Below are 20,215 nucleotides of genomic sequence, written 5' to 3'. Positions count from 1 at the left end.
ATATTATTTTATTTTTGAAATTTTTGAAGTTGAATTGTAATTTCTTTGGCTATATTTTTGTAAAGGAAAGAAGAGAACATTGTTGAAAAATATGTTATGAACTATTTTTCAAATTCGAAATTCAACTTCAAGTTTGATCTAACACTAATTTTCATGTAAAGTGAATAATTATTTCGAAAAAAAAGGAATAATTTTGATTGTCAAACAGATTCATAAGATGACGATAAAGTAAAAACAAAAAAATGTTCATAAGATGACGAAAAAGTAAAAAGAATAAACAATCTCTTGTCCCAAAAAAGAAAAAGGGCACGATCAATGTATGGGTTGATTTCCCTTTTCTTTTTTTCAACAAATATCAATCTGGATTTATTCATGAGATTTTTGTTTCAAGGAATTAGATGCTATAATGATAATAACAAGTTGCTTGCTTTTAGTGTTAAAAAAATATAGTGTTTCTTGATTTTTAAATGAAAATTTGATTATACCAAATCATGAGCCAAATTTTCTTTTTTAATCTACTCCAAAAAGAATGTCATTTTCACATTTCACCAATGTAATGTATAACTTTTAATATAGGCTTTCATAATTCCACAATGTAATGTATAACTTTTAATATAGGCCTCAAGTTATTTACCCCACCTATATAAGTTGCAAACCAAACCTTAGAAGAAAATAATTAAACGATTTAACTTATGTACACTGATGGTGTGAAGATTTTTTGCACTATCAGCATAATTTAGCGTGTTGTGACTTTAGTCAACAATGTCGTGAAGCTTATGGAATTTTTGATGATCAAGATCTCGAAAAATCTTTGCTTGATTGAGACCTTTGGGCTCGACTCAATCTATTCATCGCGTCCTTGTTGTTGTACTTATTAGTTCGGTTTCTTCTAGCATTTGGCAACGGAGGTTTATTCTTGATGTTTGTAGTGGAATTAGGATGAGATTCAGTACTTGTCGGAGAACTCTGAGGACTCTGAGATTTTAAAGTTGGCTTTGAAGTACTTGAAGATGTGCTTGTAGTAGTTGTAGTAGTAATAGTAGTACTGCTACTTCCTGGCTCTAGTAGTCTAAAGACTGTTGAAAGTCTACTCTTTATTGGCTCCTGCAACATACAATTCTTGGCTTTGAAGTACTTGATCTTAGTGTTTGATAGGAGCAAAAACTGAGAAATGTACCTCATTAGAGCAAACGTCGTCTGGTTTTGTTTCCTCTTCGTCTATTACTTTCTTTTTTCGTTCCTTTTGTGATTGAGAGCGTTGTCGAGTCTTGTGCCTGCATGAAAGGGAAACAGAATAATGAGAACATGAATGTCGAATCACTTCAATAGAGACTTAAGTTTGGGATTAGATGATTTAGGCAATGTGACAGGACATGAAACTTTATTGGCAAAGTCATTATTAATTGTTTTGTTAGTGTAGTGTGTTTTGCTGCAATTTTGTATTTTTCTTCTTGTTCTCCAAAAACAAGGCAGTCTTTGGGGTATCCGATCGGAGTTTGGAGAACATTATCAGTGAAAACAAATGAAGAACTTAGCAAAACAGATTAAACTAAGCTCAAGCTTGACATATTCTTTGAAAATGGACTTGGGACCTAATTCAAACGCAAAAGCTAACTTTTGAGGTGCAGATTAAGGATTACAGTCCATAACCTCGACTTATAGCTGGCTCTAACAACGCTAAACACTGAATTCTGATGTTTCAAGAAAACAATTTTGGACGTATAGACGAGCTCACTTACCTTCTCTTCTCAAGGTTTAATGCTGCCACAGGATCCTCCTTATAGACTACAGGCAGCTCAGAGAGTTCACATGCCAACGGGCTCGTACTAAAGAACTGTATTGAAACATTTTCCGAAATCAAGAGACAAAAGAACGTCATTTAACCAATCACCTCTAAATAGGATCACAAACTTGTAGTTAGGATGACATTGAATTGATATGTCAATTAACATTTACCTCATCTTGGAGAGCTGAACCTGCAGAACCGCGATTTGCAGGATTTAGCGCAAGAAGAACGCTTAAGAGCCTCCAAGAAGATGCAGGGAAGTGCCTGAAAGCTTCCTTCTTGTTAGACCTGTAGGTATATGGTGGCCTGAAGGTAGTCGAAAGTTTCGTTTTCCTCCAGTAATCCTCTGTAGGTGTACCACAGAGCTTGAATATCTTGTGCAGCTGTTCCACCTAGAGCATTTTTCAACAATTATAGTATCATAAACACCCTTGAGAACATGCTGAATTAAATGACAATCGATAAAAAATACTCCCACCATTTCAATTTGTCTGTCCAACGTAACTTTCCTTTTTAATCTGTTTCAAAAAGAATTCCTCTTACCACAAGATTCAGAAGTATCATATATTTTTTCTAAAACTCCGTGTCAAGTCAAAACCAGGCAATCAAATTGATACAAAGGGAGTAATAGTTATTAGCTTCTTGATGATCTACTCAATCAAACATTGGAAAATTTTCAAAGTTAAGCTAGTACCTCGGTGCGACCTGGGAGAATGGGCCTGCCTGCAAACATTTCAGCCATGAGGCAGCCTGCACTCCAAAGATCAATACCTATTCCATAATCTGTAGCACCTAGTAGTAGTTCTGGAGCTCTGTACCAAAGTGTGACAACTCGACTTGTAAGAGGACGTTTCTTTTCAGGATTAAAGTGATTTGCAAGTCCAAAATCAGCAATTTTTAGCATCCCATTTTTGTCAATCAACAAATTGGATCCCTTAATATCTCGGTGCAAAATACCCCTCTCGTGGCAATGCTGCAACCCCGAGAGCAGCTGCTGCATGTAACACTTAATCTGAAACCAGACAAACGCTTTCAAAATCAGCAAATGCAATGACAAACATCAAACGTTGAAAAGAATGGTGTGAAAATGTACTGCTGACCTGTGCTTCACTGAGCCTCATATCAGGCCGAGATATTATGCTAGTAAGATCAGACTGCATGTATTCGAAAACTATATAAAGACTATAATGCATTCTGGAAGTAGCCAATCCTTCAAGCTTTATGATATTTGGATGGTCCAATTGCTGCAAGATCATAATCTCTCGAGCCATGAACTTTATACTCTCTGGTTCTGAGGTATCAAAACGAACTTTCTTTAAGGCAACAATCATCCCAGTATCCCTGTCCCGCGCTCTATATACGTTGCTATAAGTCCCTGAACCTACCTAAAATATCAAAAACTAACATTAAATTCAATATAACCACTCAGCTTTGCATCCAATACACTCACAAAAAATGCAGAAGAAAAAAAACACAAACTCAATCTAATTTAAGCCTGATGTTTCTTAATTAAACAAGAGTATTTACTGGAAACTTCTAGAGTACAACAACAACATACCCAATGAAATTATACAAAGTGGGGTATGGAGAGGGTAGAGTGTATGTAGTCCTTACCACTACCTCTCAGAGGTAGAGAGGCTGTTTTCGAAAGACCCTCAGCTCAAGCAAATCACAGCAGTAATAAAACGGAAAAAGATAGTGGGGAGAAACATGACAACTAATAGCACAGCAGTGCGGTGCATATATGCAAAGGAACCGTAACAAGAAGTCAATAACAACAAAGTGCGATCACCTAAACATTGTTAAACAACAGATTATATCAAATACCAAAAGCAAAAGGCTAGAGTTTAAGTTATATATTACTGAAACTTGACTAGTTATATCAGGTCATAACTCATTTTTCAGGTTAACATAACCAGACAGTGTAAAAATTCTTTCTTTATACCGTCAGTGCATAGAACATAAACTCGAACATTAATTCCAGCATTCCACAGTTCAAATAGATGGAAAATTAAGAAGAGACATATACCTTGTCAATTTTTTCATAAGAATCAGCACTTTTTGGGACTAAACCAGCCAAAACTTCTCTTGGAATATTATCAACTAACCATTTTGGCCATCCATCTATTAACTCTTCCTCCTCATGAGTTGTTCTTGTTGTCTTGGTAACTTTCCTATCAACATCATTGTTCTCATTAGTATGCTTTTTTTCTCCCTCATTTGTGATCACCAAATTGATCCTTTCATTGATAGTATCTCTGTTTGCATCACTTAATCTCCTACCAGCAGCATTTTTCTCCCTTAGTTCATGAGGCCTCTGTCCAGTAGACCTCCTTGGCCTAACATGTTCTCCTCTACCAACATATCCACTCTCTAATTTCAACTTCTCTAGTCCCCGAGGCGGCGAATGCATTGAAGGCTTTGCTTGAACACACCCCATAAGATGGAATATCTTTTCAAGTTTCTTAAATAGTTGTAATTATATTCACGACTAATAGCCTGTCTGACCAAGCTTTGGAAATCTAAAAGTTTGGTTAAGTTTTTATGAATAAAATAAATGTTTTTGAGCAATAACAGAACTGAAAAACATAGTTATTCCTAGAAGCACTTTTGTAACTTGGCCACGTGTTGCTCTAATATTGACAAAAGTGTTTTTCAAATCGATTTGTCAAACATAAACTATTACTACTTCAAAAACCACTTCTCAAAATAAGCAGATTTTGAAAATTTAACCGAATAGACTATACATTGTGACATAGTCAAGAAAAGGTCATGAATTGTTGATCAAATCCAGCAAAAAGAAGACACATGGAGAACAGAGAAGGAACTGAAAAAAAAACTGCAGGCTGAGCTAAAAATATGAGAATATATATAGAGAATTAGAGTAATTTTTTTTTTATGAAAGTGACAAGAATTTAGCCGGCAAGGCCGGCTATTATCAGCATAACATTAATGTTGTCTTCATGTTGTTGTAGTCTACTCCATTAGATGGAATATTAATTTAGTTTATTAAAATAAAATGAGTTAAACACGTGTTAAATAGGTTATAAATGCTTCGAGTTTAACTTATACACACTACGTCAGTAATTAATAACATGAGAAATAAAATATACCAAACTTCATGTTGAGAAAATAAAAATATTGCGACTTCACTTAACATTTCATGAGTGGTGATAAATCCTTGTTTTTTTTTCTGAATATACATTGCTTTTCTTTTTACTTTCTCCGCATCTCCCTTTCCAATTTTAATAACTTAAATTGCAGTAAGTTTCATCACATTGTAAAAACTTTAATATTCTTTTTATTTGGCTTATTTATTACTATCATCTTTTCAAGTTACAATAATAATATATTCAGTGTAATTTCACAAAAGTGTGACTGGGAGAAGATAAAGTGTATGCAAACAACCTTAGCTTATCACTACCTTGGAGAAGATACTACGTGGCACTATCAACCAGATAGCTTGAAAAAATTGTCAACATGCGCTGGGCCCAGAAGATAGTGCCACGTAGGCCGAAAAGGGGTAGAAAATTAGTTATAAAATAAGTTCGGGGGATAATAGAACCTTAATATAGTATAAGTGTGTCTCTGAGATTTCGGACATAGGTTGGGGATACTTATGCATTTTTCTAAGATAAATAATAAACAAAGTCAAAATAAAAAATAAGAAAAGGTAACAATGCGACTATAGCAAATAAGTCGTTATACAAAATAATTTTTTTTGTTATCAGTAATAAAATTAATGATATGCATTATAATTTAAGTAACAATTTAAATAAATATTATATTTAAAATAATGTACTTACAATCATCCAGACATAGTGATTTGAGCTAATGATGGCTACTGCCAAAATTGTGTTGTCTTTTTTCTTTCTTCCTTGCGATATAAAAAGTGTTGTCTTGAACAAGAAAAGAATTTGGTATATACTCCCCGTCTCCGACACATTTTAGATTTTAAAACTCAAATAAGTCTATCTTTAATAGTAAATTTTTCATACTTCTAAATATTTTGAATTGTAAATTATTGTGACTTATAATACTTTTTATGTAGTTTATAAATATATAAATTTTATTTTAAATAAATTAAAAATTTCATGCGTAAATTCTCAATCAAACTTAAACGATTTGACTATCGAAAAATGAAAGCATGTCGATATTTACTCATGTCGCCAAATTGAAAAACATCTCCGAAATATTTTTTAACTTGTTTTACAAAAAATAGAAAAACTTTAAATAAAGGGAAAAAGGTCCAAATTAGCCTCTAAATTTAATTTGTGAAATAATTTGGGATAAAATATTTCGAGATTGATCTTTTAAGGCTACACACAAGCAAGCACGAGAGAACCGCTTCCTCTAATCAACTAAACTACAACAATTACGAGTTACTTTTTATAAGATAATAGTCAAAAACATAATGAACTGTCACTTTTTTCACATCAAAACTATGAGTTGTTCCCTTTTCTTACGTGAATTATCATCACTCAACTAGGACTATACTGTATATAGTGCAAAGACTGGGGTCAAACAAATAAAATTTGAAAGGAAGCAATTGTATTTCTTTTACAGAAAATTACAAAGGAGAGTATCTTATGGCAGGATTTAGTGGATATGGAGGAACCTCATTCCAAGTCTAGTATCCCAAAATTTGAGAGAAGGATCTTAACTTGATCCACAAAGTCAGAACCAGTTGCATATTCTGTTAACATCCCAACAGCAAAACCAAACATTGCCCATCTGTTCAACAGACATATATAATCAGTACAAAATCAAAGTAAAAAAATAGTTAACTAGTCGAATTATCAAATAAGAAACTATGTTCAAAAGCTATACACGATTATCAGTTCATAATGCTCACCCGTTTATACGTCTCTTAACAGTAAATGGAAGTGTTACTGTGCTACCACAAATCTGTTTAGTAATGTCACCAACATACTCTCGAATTTTTGTTCTTCATTCCTTGTTTTAACATAAGGAGGAGAGAGAATACCGATGCTTGATGCCACATAAACCAACATTTCTTTTCCAACTTCTAAGCTACATTGCTTGGACTCTCCAAAGATGGAACTACTTTTGGAAGATCTCAAATGCATCTGGCAGTATTTTTGAAAAGTCCGAGCAACATATATAGGTTCAGAAGTATCTACGTCTCTAAAACTGTTAAGGATATGAGAGTTATTGTTGATTGATCATCATACAACTCAAAGTCTTTCTGGTATTGGAGCTGCTATTTCCTAATTGGAACTTGCAAATTATTACTATTTTTTTGGTTACTATAATTCCAACTCCAACCAGCTTGGCTGCATACCGTGTGGTTGTACATTCTATTTAGAAAAAATACACACTTCTTTACTCAATTCAGCTATCCATCGTCTTAAATTGGTTAAGAAAACAAACCCGCCTTTAAGAAATTTAAATCTCAAAGACAAAGAGCAAGGGAATACATTATACGCCACTTAGAAAGCACATCAACTACATGTATATAATGATCCTAACAAGCCAACCAAAATGAGTTGTGCCGATTATGTCAAGGTTTTGCACTTGTCCATAGGCAATCATATATCCAATGCAGTGGGCAACTTAAATCACTCGAGGAAATAGTGAGATCTTAGAAGCTTCTTTTTCGACAGGAGGACTTAAGAAGATTCAGTTGCAGGTGTTTCTGTTAGGGCTACCACAAGTATATTCTACGACCAAAAATGTCTCTTCGATGGATTTAATGATAATCAAGTTTTAAGTCTCTCGAAAAACAAAACTTTAACTTAGACCACATAGAATGGAAACATAAATCTTTGGTTTGAGACATCTCCATCTAATCGAACTTAAACCAAATTAAAGCACCAAACTCTGCTTGTTTCGCCAACTACCATTCTGGAACAACTTAGATCAGTGCCAAAATTAGTCATAAAGCCAAGACTACTAAACTGTCATAAAAACAACTTCTTTTAGTTTCCCACTATCTGTCATTAGAGCCCGACTAAATCCGGATAGCGCACTCCAGGCCTATTATTATGGGGTGACACTCCCAACGAAATTCTCTCAAAACCTCTGATTAAGGGCGGAGGAGTCAACCAGTGCACCACAACCCATGTTGGTATCATAAAAACTTCTTTAACACAGTATAAACTGGATCATTGATGTTCATTAAACTGAAAAACAGCAATTAAGGATAGTATAGCTATTACTTAAAAGTAAATTAATCCAAATTCTCTCAAATTGCTAATTAATTACCTGCCATTAGAAATTTCATTCTTTCCAATAAAACCAAAGAAGGGCCCTTGATTAGCTTCTTCAAGCTTCTTCTGCTTGAAATACTCCTGAAGCTCCTTAGCCTTTTGCCTCTGGAATTCCATTGTAATTACATTTTTGCCCTCCACTGCGACCTGCTTAGGCGGAGCACTAGGCGGAGGCGGAGGCGGAGGCGAAGAAGATGAAGGCGGTGATGGTGGGGTAGGTTTGACAGGGGTAGGGGGTTGTACCATAGGTCTTCTCAAAGGGCCATCAGCTTGAGAACTCCTAATGGTAAGTGTAGTAGAAAATCTGAAATTATACGAAGAAGAAGAAGAAGAAGATGGGTTTTGAATTTTGATGCAGGGGAAGGAAGAAGATGATGCTACTGACATTTTTTCTGTCAATTTTTTTGTGGATTGTTGAACAAGGGGAGGGAAAGTTTGTGGAAGAATATGGTTCAACTGATTATCAGAAACTGGATAGTGAAAGGTGTTTTGTGGATAGTATGTGGCCAAGTTTCAAACTACAAGAGATTGTCAATACCAACTTGTACTTTGTATACAAACTCACTTGTTTCCTATTAGATTTTAAAGTTAGAAACTTGTAAAAAAAATAAATGAGATTTTGAAGTTATAACTTTTGAAAATTGAAATTATATTTGAATATGTATTTACTTGGGAAAAAAATGCAAATTTTGTGAGTACAAATCTAAAAATTGATATGAGTAAATATTTGGAATATTTGAAGATCGGAACTTTCATAATTTATCGCCAAATGCTAGCAACATTCATTAGCCCTTGTTAATTGGTTAAGAACCATGGTGAGTTGATTGTCATTCTTAATTAAATTCCTCAAAATTCAAATTTTGAGAATGAATTTTTATTACAAAGAAAATTTTACTACCCAACATGAATTTGGATTAATCAAAAGCATAATATGTACATAAATATGTCTTTTAACTTGAACTAATTTCACATTTATTCCCTCTAATTTTATATGTACACAAGTAGATACATAAAATTGAATAAATAGACACATGCGTCCTATGTGGCATCCTACATGACAATTTGAGTTATATATAGTGTCCTACGTATATTATGGCCACATAGGACTCATATTTGTTCAACTTTATATATTTTTTAGTATCTACTTGTACACACTCATAAATGTGAAATAAGGCCAAGTAAATAGTACATTTATGTATCATGCCAATACCAAATAGATTAAAAAAAAAGAAAAAGAGCAATTCTTTTTTTTTCTTAACCCAAGGATATATAAATTAGGAAATGAAAAGTTCATGAGGAAAAAAGGTCTGCCTTTGCTCCACAAATTTCCAAAGGAAATCACTAATCAGTTGGAGTTTACATTATAATGTACTGTATATTGTCAACACACATGATTATGCAGCAAATTGCAAAGCAACTCTATTTGAACTTGGCAATCTCACCCTTTAACTTCAGGAGAAGGGGGGGGGGGGGTGCCTCCTCACAAAGGGGGGTCGCAGTGACCAGGCCCGGGTGATTGTATAAGTTTTGTTTTTTCTTTTAGCATAGTGCTTTGGAAGACATAAGCAGGGTTGTTTGAATGGAAAAATCACAAACAGTATGACAATCTCTTGAAAGTTCCCTATAAGATCGATAATCATGCAGCTATCTGAAGACCCGAAGGGAGTGATTAACACACGAGAAACCACCATCCACCATCAGATTATGCCCACTTATATACCTTGATTCATCACTGGCTAAGAAAAGCACAGCATTAGCAACATCATTAGCCATCAATTCCACGCCCTGCAAGTTAGCATTCCTGGCAACAAAATCACGAAAACCTTCCATTGCATCATCGGTCTTTTCATCCTCAGGCAAGTGAGCCAGAGCTAATCCAGTTGCAACAGCATAAGGAGAAACACAATTCACACGTACACCATGTTTTCCCATCTCAGCTGCAACGTTCTGCGTAAGTCCCAAAACAGCATACTTGGAAGCTGCATAACCATGAGGTCCGATTCCACCAATGGCACTTGCGACACTGCACAGAGATACTATTGCTCCCTTCTTTAGTGGTATCATTATGCGAGCAGCATGCTTCATTCCAAGGAAAGCACCTTTCAAGTTCACGTCAAGCACATTCTCAAACACAGACAGTTCATAGTCACGGATATCTCGAATAGGGGGCCCAGACAACCCGGCATTATTAACCATTATGTCAAGTGTACCAAACTTTTGAACGGTAAAATCAACTGCATTACTAATATCAGCTTCTACAGTCACATCACAGTGGATAAAACACACATTCTGGTCATTACCAAGGGTCTCACAAACATGCTGTCCAACTTCATCTCGAATATCAGCAATGCATACTTTTGCACCATGCTTATGAAATAGACGTACTATGCTCTCTCCTATGCCAGTTGCCCCTCCAGTGACTAAAGCAACTTTTCCCAATAACCTGATATATCAGATGAATGGTCAAGTGAATTTCCGGGAAAAAAAGATAACTTTAAGTGCATGGTGGTAGCTTCATCAAAAGAGAGTTCTCTTATAATGAAAAAAGAAAAACATTTCCCTGTCAAAGGAAGGATTTAAATCTTCAACATTCCTAACAAGAGACTGAGAGAAGAGTGAGAACTCTTATGTTCCAGTCAGCATCTTAATGGTTGAACAGGAAATAATTTATAACTTAAAACATATTAGTCATATTTGGGGGAGAAGGGGAGGAAGGATCGGAATTAGAGCAAAAAATGTGGGGAGAGGGAAAAGGATGACACCTCTTATTGTTGTTTACGACCAAAAGGACAAAATAATGAGAGACAAAAGTTGTGCTTGAGCTAATAGTACAACTTTTGCAAGTAGTTTGATTCCTGAAGTACAATAATATGATATAAAACCACATCCAAGGGTGTGACCTAGTGATCGGTAAGAAGGCTGTATATCTCATGGAGAACAGTAAGAGATTTAAACCTTGACAGTAGATATGCTAAAGGTTGTGTAGAACAATAATAAATTATCAATTTGGAGAGTTTTAAGTACTGTAAAAGGATTAGAGTGTGTCTAGAATCTTATTGAGATAAATATCTTTTGAAACTTGAAAGTTTAAAAAATTTTAACTATGTATTTCCATGTCATCAAAGTTATTGCCATATCATTAAGATACCTAGAGTATTTATTTTCTTTCCTCTGTGATAGCAAATTCAGCCTTCAGGTAACTTTATCTCTAACCAGCAATAGCGAAATAGAACAAATCAGATAGGATATTTCTCCAAACATCATTGTTTGACAAAATCTGTTAATATCTGACTTATCAAAGGAAGTACTTTGGGTTCTCCATGTGCTATCGTGATTCCCAAGTTCATTTACATCTGATCAGCCATTGAATCATTTTTTTTTCCTGAGACATAGTCTGTTCCCAAGCCATAGTTGAAGAACAAGTAATGAAAAAGCTGAAGAATTTCATTTCATGGGATTTCGGAGAAAAACAAGAGAGAGAAGTATGACATAGGTACAAAACCAGTAGCGAGTACCTTACACAAATCTAGACCAGCTAGAGATTATATAAATGCATTTTCCGATCTATTTGTATCAAAATATTGGTATAGCGAATGCATAACTTAGTAATTTCATTCGAAAATATGCTATTCCAACCAATGGTAAGAATTGACTAAAAAATGAGAACGACACACCTACCCCATGGATTTTCTAGTCCAGAAACTCAGATGCTAGAAAGAAAGGAAAACTACATTGAAAGGTCAAAACTAATCCTGTTTCTAAGTCTATCTTTTTAGCACCATACCACTAGAAGAAACAGAGGAAAAGTATAGCATTTTGTTTCACTGTTACATCATAAAAGGTGCATTAAATACCCATGGTGGATAGCTAAATTTATTAAAAATATAACCACCCAGGCAATGCCATGCATGCTTTTCTTGATAGTAGAAAACCTCAAAAAGAGTGTACAAGTAAGAAGGATCAGACCTTACATAATTCGGTTTGAGCTAAAGAGAGGAGCAAGGGACAATGTGTCGATAGCACACCTCTTCTTTTTTTTTTTTTTTTTTTTAAACATTAAGGTAAGTGTCCATATCACACCTCTTGATTGCACATATCACATTGATCTTCTGTGAACTGCAGACAAGATAATACATGGTGGCTTGTACAAAATCTTGGTGTGCTTTAAGGCAGCTTTTGGTTACACATAAATACGAAAAAGTCTGAGTTAATTCCAGATGGGAAAGTGCAAATCTTTGTCGTTATGTATCTGGAATTAACTCAGACTAGAAGATGGAGTATCTCATTATGCATCAGTACGAGAATCTTTGTCGCTGCTTCAGCTTCTCGTACAACACGTACCTCGTAGGTACAGGATGGAGTATCTCCCAACTAAATAATTGTACTTGCTTTTGGAAGAAAGTTTAAAGAAGTAGAATTTAGGACCTTGGTGGCGAAAACAGAAGGAAGACTGAGAGGTCTAAGATCCAGTATTAGTGAAGAAAAGGATAAATCATCCTAATTAGATTATTATGTCGAGTATACAGACTAAATTTACATTTTTATTCATTATACCTACCTTATACGCTAAGTGAATCAAGAAAATATTTTGAGGATTCTTATGGGAAGGGTAGAGGGGGAAGGAGATACCATCTCGTGGAATGGAATAACGAAAGTTCTTGCTGAGGGGAGAGGCTGGAACATTAGCACATTTCTCATCTGCAATAAGTTCATCTTGGGGAGGTCTGGTTGCAAAGAGAATTCTCTATGGAAGATGGTGATCCTCGCAAGATGTGTATATCAGCAATAGGAATACTTCTGCAAGTACGTCGTGACCATTAAAGGATGACCTTTACAGAAAGGAATCATGAAGCGATGGGATGAGCTCCCAAGAAATGTTGGTCTTACAATGCTAATGGAATTGGTACACATCTGTTGTTGAATATGTGGTGTTGAAGATCAAGCCTGAAATATGAGCTTCCTTGCTTGCTGATTACAATGCATAAGGAGGTCCAAGTAGCTGAACTTCTTCGACAAGATGATGTCATATTAAGATATCCTTTAGATGACCTATCTTAGACAGGAGATGGGACCATATTGATGAATATTGCGAAGATACTTTAAACTAGTTTTGGAACAGAGTGTTTGGAGAGGTTCATCCAATTAAGAGGTTATCGGCTAAGCCACACTCTGATTGTTCGATCGATATCAGTGATTCTAGGCCCACGTGTAGGTCCATATTTCAGATAAAAGCACCTAATGTCTTCATGAGATATGCATGTAGGAGTTCTATGCTAATGGCACACAACTTGAGAAAGAGAAGACAGACAGGTAGTCAGTTTGTGCTGTATGTGAACCACAACTGGTGAGGACATGGATCATACACCGCTTTGAAGTTTCGCCAATCCTTAGTGTACTCTATGTCTGAAATGGCATGGGTGCTACCTAGAATGTTTCAGAACACTGTCGACTTGTACTGTGAAGAAGTGGACGCTAAAGAAATGGATTTGTATAATACTTCTTCTCTGTGCAGTTTTTGGATGCTTTAGAAAGAAATGATCAGAAGAATCTTTAAAGAGGTAGAAAGTCCAGTATGGAAAATTAGAGTCTCCTTTTTATCTCATTTGTAAGTTTAACATCAAAAAGGACAATACCACATTCCACAGACAACATGTTGTATGTTTTTGGAGAGTCCGCTATGGAGAATCATTTTTTTCTTCATTGCAAGTTTACTTCTCAAATTTGGGACATGGTCTTCAACATCCTGGGTAATATAAAAGGGTGCATGTTTAAGTTTACTCTCCGGTTCCTTCTAGGATGGCACAGGAAGAATCTAAACACAGCTTCATACCCATGTTGGTGCACAACTCTAGCTACAATCTGGTGGTCCACTCGGAAGGAGAGGAACAACAGATTATTTTAGAGCATAGAAGACTCTATACATCTTTCAGGATGTTTTGATGATCCTAATCAGAGCCAACAAGCAGATCGAGCTGACATAGGGGGGATTAATCTTAAGCACAATTACACACTAGGATTTGGTGCAACAAGGCCCCTAGAGATGTAAATGATGGCCATTGTTGATTTCCTTAGAGAACAACATGTTTACTCTTTTGACTGCAATTTTTCCCAGCATTCACTAGTTGATACTTCAATAAAAGTTACCAGATTTTCTAGTTTACCCATCAAAGAGGAAGTCCACTACGGAGAATCAGTTGCTCCTGTTTATGGCATTCGTATTAGGCATACTACATAAACAGACACTCAAACTTGGTCTCAAACCTTTTGGGGTGGCTCGGATGGTTGGCTTGGGACTTCCATAATGGAGGTCACAAGTTCGAAACTCCTTACCTGCGACAAAAGGAATTGCACAGGAGCGAGGCTTACTCTGTCTGCACCTAAAGGATAGCCATTTCCCTTGTCATCATAAAGCTTGGCCTCAACTGGCAAATAAGTACTCCAACTTACAAAATTGTACATCTAGACACCTCAACTCATCTCTACTGTGCCAGTTGAACACTCCAACTTACAAACGTCAACATCAAGTGTCCAAGTTGGGATATTTAGTTGCTAGTTGAGACAAAGTTGAGGTGTCTATACATGCACTTTCCAAGTTAGAATGCTTACTTCACAACTGAAACCAAATTTAAGTGTTCGTTTATATATATTATGCCTTTGTATTATTGATACAAAATTATATGGTCACAACTAGGTGGATTCTTTGGAAGTTTTGATGTAAATCCACAATGTTTGCAATGACATCAAATTGGTGTATTTTCGAACAAATCATTCCAAACTTAATAAAAAAGAATCATTTACAAAAGGTAAACATAGGGTTATCAAATTAAATCTTAAAAAATGAAATGATTAAGAAACACTCAGAAAAAAGAAAATACTATATATATATGAAGAAACTTTACACTCTGAGTAATCAGTTTCTAGGTTTGGCAATTTTTCAATCAAAATTCATTCTCAATTAAAAATCTTACTAAGGAAAACATAATTTTAAAGACAAAAGTAAAGGCTCACAAATGTCAATGCCAATAAAACCTATCCTACCAAATTTTTCCCTAAAATAAGAAAATACAAATCTTAATAGCTCTTTTACTGTATTAGTTAAGCTCTATTTGCCACCTTATAATTCCCCCTTTTCCCCTAACCCCAATTTTTATTTTTTACAAAAAAAATACACATAAAAACAAGAAGCAAAATTGAATTATAAGTAATTGCAGCAATACCTTTGAATAGGAAGAGAAGTATCAGCCATGGCAATAAAGTTCCTTTTTTTCTATCAGAATAAAAAAAAAAAAGGAGTGGAGATTTCCAGTGTTTAAATACTACTCCCCTTGTCAAATTGTGTGACGTATTTTAATTTGGAGTTTAAAAAGAGTAAAAATGAATTTTAGAAGTTTATTATTCAATTAAATATATTAAAGTATTTTTTAATTTTATAATCTTAATCATGGTATAAAAATAAAATTAAAAATTATATTTTTAAAAAATGAACTAAAAATAATAAAATAAATTATTCAAATGAAATATTTTATGTTCACTGATTCACATAAAAACGAGAAGAACACAATTATCCAGCTACAGTCACATGGATGTTGATAAAAAAGAATTTAATCACAAGAGTATTGGTTATGGGATGTCCCCAAAATGGACGGCTTTTGAAAATGACTGGGATATATATAAATAAAAATGTAATTTAATATATTGGTTAAGTTATTGTGATAGTTTGATTGTAACGATCCGCCTCCTCGTAATTATGAATGAGCTATTAGTGGAAAAAAATGAGTGAGAAATTTTTTTTATTTGAAGAGTTGAAAATTTTAGGTTAAACTATAGATTTGAATAAAATATGAGTAAGGTGAGGTGTAGGGCAAAAGGTGAGGTCTGGACAATTCAGGGGATTGGGTGGATCGTCCGAGAGAGTTTGTTAACCTTATTCCTGAGATGTTCAAGAGTTCGTATGACTTTTCGGAAGTGAATTCGGGTGACTAGAATTTTCAATATCGAACTTGGCATGAAGCATTTTGTTTGAAACGTCAAGATTTGAAAGTGTGTTATGACTAGGCTATTTTGAGAGGATTTTCGATGTTATGTCCCTTGCAAGCCATTATAGCATGTGAAACACCTCTACTGTGGTGGAATTAATTTCTGCTACAATGGCAACGCTATAGTGAGATTGGGCCGCTATAGCGCGGTTAGTCATTGTAAATGCAGAAAATTCTCCATAACCGTTCATTATTATCCAAGAACGTTTTGGAGAAATGCAAAGGCGACCTAGGATGATTTTCACCTATTTTTCATTGTAATCACCAATAAAAGTAAGTAAATTACTCAACTAACTTAGAGATTTGTTTAATTTAATGGTGAAAAAACCCCCGATTTGAGTGAGATAATCATGAGAATGGCATGTGATTTGGGATAAGGATATAATCCGGATGTACTTGGTTCATTTGGGTATGATTTTGTGTTATATTGATTGTTTATAGACCAATAACAAGTTAGGTATCATAACAAGAGGAAAAATCAGGTTTAATAAAACATTCCAACCTTGATTCGGGTAGGTGATGGTTATTTTGTTTCCTATTATGTTTTATGTGCTTGTTAACTGCTTCATTAGTGTCACTTATATAATGTACGGTTAGGAAAATGGAAGAGTATAAATTGAAATGTTAGTTTGTTGTCATGCGATGGATGTATTTACGTGGGTGTATAAATGTGATTTTATTCATTATAAATGTAATGTGTGATTGTCAATTGACTCGATACCATGTCTAGTACATACTAACGATTGGATCGGATACTACGCATGTACTTGATATCTTTTGATTGGATCGAGCACCACGTCTGATACATACTCGGTTGTTGACTCGAATACCAAGTCTGGTACGGAATATCTATATATTAGCTCGAGTACCACGCCATTAAAAATCACTAACGATTGGCTCTAGTACCATGCGTGGTATATATGTGATTGTTTATGTGTGAATTCCTAAGTAAACTGTAACTTTAAAAGATTATCAAATATAATTGTAATTAGTGTTTTATAACAAATCTCTCATCTCACCCACCTCTCTTTTTCTCTCTTGATTGCTTTTCTTCCTCTCTTGTCCCTTCTCAATTCCCTCAATCCCCCTCATAGGTTATATGTGTGACAAATACAAAAAATATATACATATTTTTCAGAGGTTTGATACTATTATTTTTTTTACAAATTAATACACTATTAAATTGATACGTTTTGAAGGAATATATAGTATGAAAATATTTTCCTTTTGACTTGATTAGAAACATATTCATGAAGCATGTAAGAAATAACTTGAGAGATGATAATAGATACATAAACGACTTGCATCTAACAACTTTACTTATTCTTTCTCCAAAATCTCGTTCATCTATCTGATTTCTCAAACTATTGTTATGAATTGTAATTGAACAAATTATAGCTATTAATGATAATCATAATTCAAACTATAGTTATTTCTAAAAAAATCTCAGCAGCAAAACTTCCACAATATACTCTAGTGCGGATCCGAGACACCTTATGGTTCACCTTATACCATTATTTAAGCTCAAAATAAGCCCAAAAAAATGCAAATATTTACCGGACTTGTAATTGGTAAATAACCTCTTGATCAAGTGCAATACAAATAATGACCTTATTCTTTCTAATTCACCTAGTATAAACAATTTGATTTCTATATTTTCAATTCAATATAATCAACAGCCATCGATGTTATCGAAAGTGCCAAGAAAATCCTTTTTAATGTATACATTTGTATATGAAGCTTTGGACGTTTTCGATATCGATTTTAACTTTCATCATGTATTCTTCGATACAACCACTTAATGAGAATTCAACAATGATAGAAATCTATAATCAAGAATCAATTATCCTGATTTTTATTTTTATTCTATAATGGATAATTACTTCACTATTATCGTTAGTGATAATTGCAACTTTTTGCTAATGACATGTTAGTTAATCAAATAGTTATCTCAACCATTAAATATGAAGAACAATCCTAATATACTGATAATGATATCAGAAATTATTGGTTTTTTCAAGATTACAAGAGTCCATATTATTTACATCGTCTTTCTCGCTATCTATTAAACTACATTATATATTATAATTCACAAGAGTGTTAATATACAACCTTCAAAGTTTAAATTTAATATGTAAGGTATATACCTTAATTTGAAATATTGTGTTGATTTATCTTCTATAGTTTCTTTACTTCTTTTTTTGAAATACATATGTATTTTCTTTTTCTAAATTTATAGGTTTAATTTCTATTTCATATTATAATTCTTTTATTTAACTTATTTTCTTTATATATATATATGTGAGTGATTTTAAATTATGTATGAAGTTGACCCAAAAAAAATAGATTACCTCAACCTATTAAATTAAATTTATTTCTCCTTATTCTTTTCTTCTTGCCATAATATAATTGGTAAGAAAATTTTAATTTTATGGATAGCATTTTGTATATCATAATCTATATTATTTACATCGTTTTTTCATTACTTATTAAACTACGTTATATAGTATAATTCACGAGAGTGCTAATATATGCCTTTGAAGTTTAAGTTTAGTGTATATACCATAATTTCAAACATTATATCGATTTGTCTTCTATAATTTCTTTACTTTATTTGAAAACTTTTGTAATTTTGTTTCTCAAAATTTATAGGGTTATTCTTTATTTCATATTATAATTCTTTTATTTAACTTATTTTCTTTATATATCTGTGAGTGATTTGTAATAACTATAAAGAAGTTGACCAAAAAAAATAGATTACCTTAAACAATTAAATTAAATTTATTTCTCCTTATTCTTTTCTTCTTGCTATAATATAATTGGTCAGAAAATTTCAATTTTATGAATGGTATTTCATTTATCATGATCTATATTATTTATATCGTCTTTTCCGTTACTTATTAAACTATGTTATATATTATAATTTTCGAGAGTGTTAATATATAGCCTTCGGAAGTTTAAGTTCAATACAATGTAGTGTATATAGCATAATCATAAATATTATATTGATTTGTCTTCTATAAAAAAATTTCTTTATTTGAAATACTTATGTATTTTCTTTTTTCTAAATTTAGGGTTATTTTTGTTTAATATTATAATTCTTTTATTTAACTTATTTTCCTTATATATCTGTGAGTGATTTGAAATTATGTAAGAAGTTGACCAAGAAAAAAAATTGGACTACTTCAATCTATTACATTAAATTTATTTCCCCTTATTCTTTTCTTCTTTCCATAATATAATTGGCAAGAGAAATTTAATTTTATGGATAGTATTTTGTATATCATTTTTCACACTATAAATATAGACATATTTTCTCCTCATTTCTTCATCATATTTCAAGATTCAAGGGTACTTTCTCAAGTTATCTTTTTACTATACATATATACTCTAGCAAAAAAAAAAAAAATCTCTTTTCATTCTTCATTTTTTTTTTATAGTTCACTCTTAGATCTCATAGAAAAACTATCTTGTTTATTTGTAAATTCTATAAAGAAGTACAGAAAAAAATTCAATTTTGCGCGCATATATATCTATATATATATCATTGTCTTGAAAATCAATTTTTTAATGATCTTTGTATGGATAAAACTTTTTCATAAAATAAATTAATACTATATCCTAATTTTTAGTTTTTGTTATTCTTTGTTTTGATTCATCTTAATATATATTTTCTAACATTCTTTTTTTTTCTTTATGTAGATTGCATTGGAATTGATTGATACTTGGAGGTATTTGACCTGTTCAACTTAAAATTATATATAGATTATAAATCTTTAATTTATGTAAATACATTTTTTTAATTTATTTATTAAAATTTATGATTCGAACATACTTTTGTCCTTTCACTTTTTTTCGATATCTGTTACAATTTATAGTGCGAGCTCTAAGAAGTCTATTCGTTTCTATTTTCTTTAATTTTTTGATTATACAATTTGAAATGTTATATCACAACATATAAACTATTTGAAAAAAGAAAAAAAATGTTAGTGCTTAATTCTATGATAGTTTAAATTTATAATTCTAGATTACTTGCTTTAGTTTATCTCTTGTATCACAGATCTGTTAAGATTTAAAATATCATAAAGTAAGAATTTTTTTAAATTTTTATAAAGTTAATCACTTTTAAAGAGAGCCTATAAAGAAATTACAGTGATTCT

The 20,215-nt window shown here is 33.0% G+C and overlaps 3 protein-coding genes across 3 annotated transcripts; all 3 read right to left on the bottom strand.

The window, feature by feature from the left end:
* Nucleotides 1-792: 792 nt before the first annotated feature.
* LOC102591278 (probable serine/threonine-protein kinase At1g54610) lies at nucleotides 793-4,303 on the bottom strand. The gene is made up of 7 exons (XM_006358998.2): nucleotides 3,816-4,303; nucleotides 2,887-3,171; nucleotides 2,481-2,798; nucleotides 1,957-2,178; nucleotides 1,740-1,834; nucleotides 1,178-1,274; nucleotides 793-1,104 (listed from the first exon to the last, which is right to left on the bottom strand). Exons 1-7 carry the CDS (start codon nucleotides 4,224-4,226, stop codon nucleotides 793-795), a joined length of 1,740 nt encoding a protein of 579 aa, XP_006359060.1. The 5' UTR covers nucleotides 4,227-4,303.
* Nucleotides 4,304-6,198: 1,895 nt separating this feature from the next.
* LOC102585320 (probable inactive serine/threonine-protein kinase slob2) lies at nucleotides 6,199-8,548 on the bottom strand. Its single transcript, XM_006358983.2, has 2 exons — nucleotides 8,015-8,548; nucleotides 6,199-6,520 (listed from the first exon to the last, which is right to left on the bottom strand). The coding sequence occupies exons 1-2, from the start codon at nucleotides 8,404-8,406 to the stop codon at nucleotides 6,406-6,408; spliced, it is 507 nt and encodes a 168-aa protein (XP_006359045.1). The 5' UTR covers nucleotides 8,407-8,548; the 3' UTR covers nucleotides 6,199-6,405.
* Nucleotides 8,549-9,349: 801 nt separating this feature from the next.
* On the bottom strand, nucleotides 9,350-15,291 carry LOC102577811 (short-chain dehydrogenase/reductase; the record flags this gene model as incomplete). The annotated part of the gene is given in 2 exon segments (NM_001288255.1): nucleotides 9,350-10,462; nucleotides 15,237-15,291. Coding segments are annotated over 2 exon segments (828 nt in total). The 5' UTR covers nucleotides 15,266-15,291.
* Nucleotides 15,292-20,215: the final 4,924 nt, after the last annotated feature.

Source organism: Solanum tuberosum, unplaced genomic scaffold (genome assembly GCF_000226075.1).
Source record: "Solanum tuberosum cultivar DM 1-3 516 R44 unplaced genomic scaffold, SolTub_3.0 scf00285, whole genome shotgun sequence".
Classification (NCBI taxonomy): Eukaryota; Viridiplantae; Streptophyta; class Magnoliopsida; order Solanales; family Solanaceae; genus Solanum; species Solanum tuberosum.
This window is presented reverse-complemented; position numbering and strand designations above follow the sequence as displayed.